General features: G+C 47.2%; 1 protein-coding gene across 2 annotated transcripts in view; it reads right to left on the reverse strand.

The window, feature by feature from the left end:
* ZNF385D (zinc finger protein 385D) overlaps window positions 1-2,794 on the reverse strand; it is a 786,854-nt gene extending 784,060 nt beyond the window's left edge. For both annotated transcript variants that reach the window (XM_072948880.1, XM_072948876.1), the window contains exon 1: window positions 2,323-2,794. In XM_072948880.1, the coding sequence (XP_072804981.1) occupies window positions 2,323-2,428 (106 nt within the window). In that variant the 5' untranslated portion in view covers window positions 2,429-2,794. The remainder of the gene's footprint in view (window positions 1-2,322) is intronic.
* Between the last annotated feature and the right edge of the window lie 3,206 nt (window positions 2,795-6,000).

The raw sequence follows: 6,000 nt of genomic DNA on the forward strand, positions 1-6,000 counted from the left end.
ATTGCAAACACGTTTCATTATTGAACTTTTGATGCACCTAGTAAATAGCAAATCACAGCAGGAGGTGTAATTGTTTTGAAAATACTGTTGAAAAGAAAAAAAGGAAACTCTAAAGCATGCCACTAGTATCTGTTAATAGAAATTCAACATCCTGTTAGGATCTGAGCATTAATTATAAGCTGGCTAAAATAGAAGAGTGTCCAAGTAGATCTCAGGATAACTATATAGTCATTCAAAGGTGATGTTAGCACCAGGTACGCCTGATGTTATAAATTGCACACCTTTAAGAGAGAGTTTTAATTGAGTTCTATTACAGATTTAGAATAAAGGGTTCAACATAGAAACGTCATCAAGGTAAACACCAAGACCTCAGCATTTAGCCCTCTCTAGAGCTGGCAGGCTGAATTACATAAATGCCGTGCAATTTTCACTTGATTTCAAGTCTCAAGTTCCTCATTTCTGTAACATTGAAATAGCTATGGATGAATCACTCTCTGATACTGTCATCACCGTACTAACTTTTCATTAGAACTTAGAAAGGTTGTCCTTCCACTCTTCAAATGAGCTTCAAAGAGGTTGTGTAATGGTTAATGGAACTGACCTGTCCTAAATTTAACATCTCTTAAGCCTCATTTTCTTCATCCACAAAGGGGAGATGGTAAAGATGCTACCTTCTTGGGGTTATTAAGCATTTGCAAGGATAATAAAGCCTTTAACACACTGCTTGGTGTACACTGAATGCAAAACGAATATTAAATGTGATTATTACTATTATTAGTAGTATCATTATGATTAAATGACTCCAGAAGTCCTTCAGCCACTTCATCATAGAGCAGGCATAGCCCAGAAGTCCTAACTTTTGGCTCAGGTCACTTCCTCCTAATCCAGAGAGCTTCCAACCCTTCACTTATTTAAATCTAAGATAATACATTAACTCTGGATGTCCGTCCATTCCCCCAGTCTATATGTTAGCTCCATAAAAAGAGGGTTCAAGTTAATTTCTGAGGAATATCTGGAAGGAAATGTGAAGAGATTGCAGCAAACCCCAGCCAGGCTATGCTGCATCAATCTACATAATTTGAAATGACCCATATTTGTCTTTCATGCTTAGGGACCAGAGAAAAGTGACTGAATTACCCAGTACTCGGGTTGGGGTTCGCATGAAAACCCAGAGGGAGATACATCTTTCTAGTCGATTGCAGGGGTCATGGTGAACTAGAATTGAATGCACACGTGAAAGGCACGTTTAACAGACCAACTAGCAAATTGCCTCAAAAGAAGAGAGAGTAATTTCTCCACCACATTTCCAGAAAGCACCACAGGAATGTCACAGAAAAGCGCCAGCTGGAGGGGCCTTAGTTCCACCTATGGAACGTAGTCCAGTTTTCCAAGTCAGTTCAAGGTTCCAGAATTTGGAGACACTCAAACACGCGGGAACTGCGCGTTACTCATTACTTTAGCTGCAGCTCAGGCTAAAGCAGACATAAACACAGTCCCCAGAAACACGTGATGTGGGCAAGTCCGAATTGTAAGGGGGAACAAGACAGATGAGGTACTGGGCATTTCACACGGGGTGACACCATATTGGGTGCAGCTGGTTTCCTCTGACCCCGATTTGCACGCACAATAAAACTTCTCCCCTAAGGCAAAAAGTCTCGAGGTGAGCAGACCCTGAGCTCTCACTTTTAATTCTGTCTCCTGGCCCAGGAGGGCGATCAGATTTAGGGACACTGGTTTACCCTCAGCCTCCCAACTCCACCCTAAATATCAAAACGATATTCCTGTAACTCAACAGCTTCTCACGGAGAAAGGAAGCAAATGAAAAGACAAGGCAAGCATCAAACTATGCTTTCTTTATCCCAACAACTTCGCCAGGTTTCCCGAGGAGGGAGCGCGCCCCTCACACACCCTCTAGGAGACAGGCAGGAGGCTGGGTGTCCATCCTCGGTGGCTCAGCCGTCGCCTAGGATGGCCAGAGCCAGGCTGACCCTGTCGCCTCGCCGCTGCCTCCCCGACCCTTTGGTCCTTGCTCGACAGCCCCTTGTGTCCGGAGACCCTCAAGCTCTGAGCTCTCCACTCCGGCCCCGCAACCTCACGTCTCTGCTGGGCGCCGAGCAGAGGAGGCAAGGAGCAGGGGTGGGGACGGAACGAGTAGGGCACGGGGGCGAAGGGTCCGAGGGACTGGGGGTCCCGGGTCCGGCCGGTGCAAAAAGCCCATTCCGCGCGCCTCGCCTCCCGCGAGGGCGCGCCCCCAGCGCCGTGCCCAGCATCCCCGCCAACTCCGCCACCCGAGCCGAGCCACCTCTTTTGCGCTCAACTTACCCTGGCCGGGCTGAGCTTTCGGAGAGCCCAGCAGCTTTTCTCTCCTTCCTCCCTCCGAGCCCTTCATCTTCCTGCTGGCGGCCGCCCGGCGCCCGGGCCCTGGCATCGGGAGGAGCGGCCGCCGGGGCTGGCGGTCCCCGGGGCGCACGGCTGCCCGCCCGCAGCTTCGGCGGCGGCGGCGGCGGCGGCGGCGGCGGTCGCCACGAGGTGTGAGCGGCGGCCGCGGAGGACCGTCCCTGAACGCCGGGAGCGCGGTCCCTCGGGCGCGGGCTGGAGGTGGCAGTGGCCCGGGGCACTCGGCACGCCGCCCGCGCCCGCCCGAGGTGCACCGGCCGGGAGAGGTGCGAGCCGGCGCCGAGGGAGGGCCGGAGGGAGACGGCGGAGAAGGCAGAAAGCAAGCGGGAGGCCGGGAGCTGGCTCTCACCGAGTGAGTGGCTCGCGGTGTTCAGGGCAACGGGAGGAGGAGAACTGCATCCAGAAACTAGAAATATTGGAAATGAGCTCCAGTGAGCTGCTGTAGGAGGCTCGGGAAAGGGGCTTCCCTTCCTTCCGTGCTTAGATCCTTTATCCTCAGGGGCTGGGGACAGTTACCTGACAACCACTCCCCCCACTCCCCCCCACCCCATCCGCAACCCTCTCTCCTTTTTAACAGTTAACCTCCAACCTCAGTGCCGATGCACAGAGATGGGAGAAGAAGCTGCTGCAAATATACAGGGAAGTCCCTCCTCCCCCAAACACGAATGCTCACCCGTTTTGGGGGACCCGTGTTCTCTTGAGGTTTGTCTACTCTCACCCGATCGTCTCATCCGCCCTCCCCCTCCCTCACACGAGGTACAATAATACTCTGGGAATGAAAACACCCCCTCTATTCTCCTAGTCTAGGACCTAGAGGAGTGTTTCTCCAACTTGAATGTGCAGAGGAATCACCCGGAAATCTTGCTAGAGTTCAGATTCGGGCCCAGTAGGTCTGGAATGGGGCCTGAGATTCTGCATAGCTAATTGTGGGTCTGAGGCTGCTGATCTAAGGACCACAATTCGAGTGGCAAACCACAAACGAACAAACAAAATAAACCTTCTTTCTACTACCAGCAAGCCCCTATTTGTAAGATGATCTGGAGTAACATGTCACTAAGGCACTCACTGCCATGGGGTTTTAGGTTGCTGTGGAGGCCAGATAACTTATAAACATGGAAACAGTGCAAAAGGATAAAATGCCCCACAGATACAAGACTATCATGATGGGCATTAATAATTACTATTGATGAAATCATTATGAATGCTGATAAAAGTGGAGAGAGAGACTGGTAATTTGCCACTCCATGTGTTCTCAAGAGAAGCTCTAAAAATCAACCAACAGTGACCACCCTTCAAACACAACTTTATTTTGAAAGAAAGTGCTAAGTAACATCCTCTAAGGGGCAGTCTATGCCTCTTCCTGGGAGCCAGTTGTTAACTTTCCCAAATACAGTGCTGTTCAGGTGTGTATTACCAAGTAGTTAAATTGCTTATCAAGCCAACAGATAAAGCAAACCAAGAAGAGCAAATGCCAAGAACAAGGAAACAGAGAAAAACAGTCGATGTGCCGAAAGATATGTCCTGTTTTGACTTGGCATGACTATTAGCTTTGTTTGACCCTCGGTCTCTCTCTTTACCGTGTTTTCACCTGGATTTAAATACTCATCCCACCACTTCAATTCAGCAAGTGTCCATGGGAAAGGCCTTTCCTGAGGGTGAGCATGATTTGACACAGTTCCTACTCTGAAAGAGGAATTTGGCAATATACAGAGAAGCACCCTATCTGGCAGCCTCTGGTGCCAGAGGCAAACACCAAACATATTGCTACAGAGGGTTCAAACACCAGTGAGGTTTGGGGAGACTGAAGTCTTTCCATGAATGGAAAGGAGGTCATTTTAGATAAAACTTTCTGTTTTTGAGGAGAGAGGTAGATAAGTGTATTTTTTAAATTTATTTTTTATGGAGATAGTGAAGATTGGAACCCAGGACCCCAGGACCTTGTGCATGCTAGGCACACACTTGACCACTGAGCCGTATCCTCTCCGACTACATAAAACTTTAAACATGATATGATTCTCCCAGGCAGAGGTAAAAAGGAGGGACCTTTAAGGTGAAAAAGTGAAGACAGAAAAGCATGGGGAGAAGTGGGCCCTTTGGCCCAGAACATCCAGTGGATGACAGAAGGGAGAATAAATGGTTTGAGATTGGCAGGGGCTATGCATGCTTTCCTGAGTGTTTTGTACTTCACTTGAGAAGTGTTGAACAGGGGACCGCCATGAAAAGAAATGTATTGAGGAGTCTGATCTGATACAACAAATGAATGAAAGATCTAGAATCAAAAGATGGTGGAGCTGTAGAAAGCACTTAGGAGGCCGCCGAAGCCATAGGGAAGGGGTCACGAAGTCAGAACAATGATAATCCTTGTGGGAAATGAAATATAATGGTGTTTATCTGAGACATACTGACCAGTATGCAGCAGTTATGTAGGGGAGAGAGATTTGTTCAACGTCTCTCTGTGGTTCTGTGTCCAGAAGACCAGAAAAATGGTGACATCATTAATCACTGAGAGCTTAAGAAGGGAACCTCCAGTTGACTGGATTTATGTTTATGTTGATGTGGGAAAGGCTGTTAGTTAATGAGTTCTCTTTGGACATTTTTAGTCAGCACACTGAGGGAGATGTCCTGGTGGTGATATTTACACAGTTCGTAATTCGAGCCTTGCTCTGAGGAAATGGGTTCTGGAATAGAGTTTGTGTTTGCTCGCATGTTTGAGATCCCTGGGTGGGCACATGAAATTAAATTGTTGGGAGAATGTGAGGTTAGTGAGGTGGAAGGGAGAAAGAAACACACCATGCTGAGAATAGAAGCTTGGAGCTCTGTGACCTCCCTGTCCCTCAGTGTCATAACCTGTAAAACATGGATAATATCTCACTCTCCATAAAACTGTTGTGAGGATGAAGTGAGATAGTGCACTGTTTTCTCATTTATATTTTTTGCACTCACCTGTAGGGTCTGAGAAGACTGGAACATACATACATGGGAACATATCACATGCAGGCCCAACATCTAACTTAGCGTTTGGCACATAGTAGGCCCTAAAAGTGTTCATTGACTGAATAAACTAATAATTCAATAAATAGAAGAGTACAACCAAAAAAGATGGGAAGAGGTGGCCAAGTAGGTTCTGTTAACTTAGTGTCATAGAAACCACGTCAGAGAAAAGCTTTGTCAACAGAGATGGACAACGAGGTAACGAGGGGGGTGCAGAACAATTAAAGGGGAAATATTAATACATATTGAGAAAGCTGTTGGTTTTGTTTTGGGAAAGGACCTGGTTTATATGAATTAATAGATTATATTCAAGAGAATTATTGTACTAGAAAGGTATCACTATTATGAGTGGCAAAGAAATTAAAGACAAATGTTAGTCAAATTTCTTTGAAGAATAATCTATCAACAGAAGATGAAAAGGAGAGATTGGAGGTCAAGGGCTGGTAACAGGATTGAGGAAGTCTGTTCTTCAGTAAAAGGAAAGTCCAAATACATTTTGTTGATGGTGTTAAGGGGCCACAAGTGTGGGAGAGAAGCTCCAGGCAAAAGAAAAGGAGACTTGATTGAGTGATATCTGAAAAGAGAAGCAACAAGTGAACCAAGGGTGTAGGT

The sequence above is a fragment of the Vicugna pacos genome, chromosome 1 (assembly GCF_048564905.1).
Source record: "Vicugna pacos chromosome 1, VicPac4, whole genome shotgun sequence".
In the NCBI taxonomy this organism is placed as follows: domain Eukaryota; kingdom Metazoa; phylum Chordata; class Mammalia; order Artiodactyla; family Camelidae; genus Vicugna; species Vicugna pacos.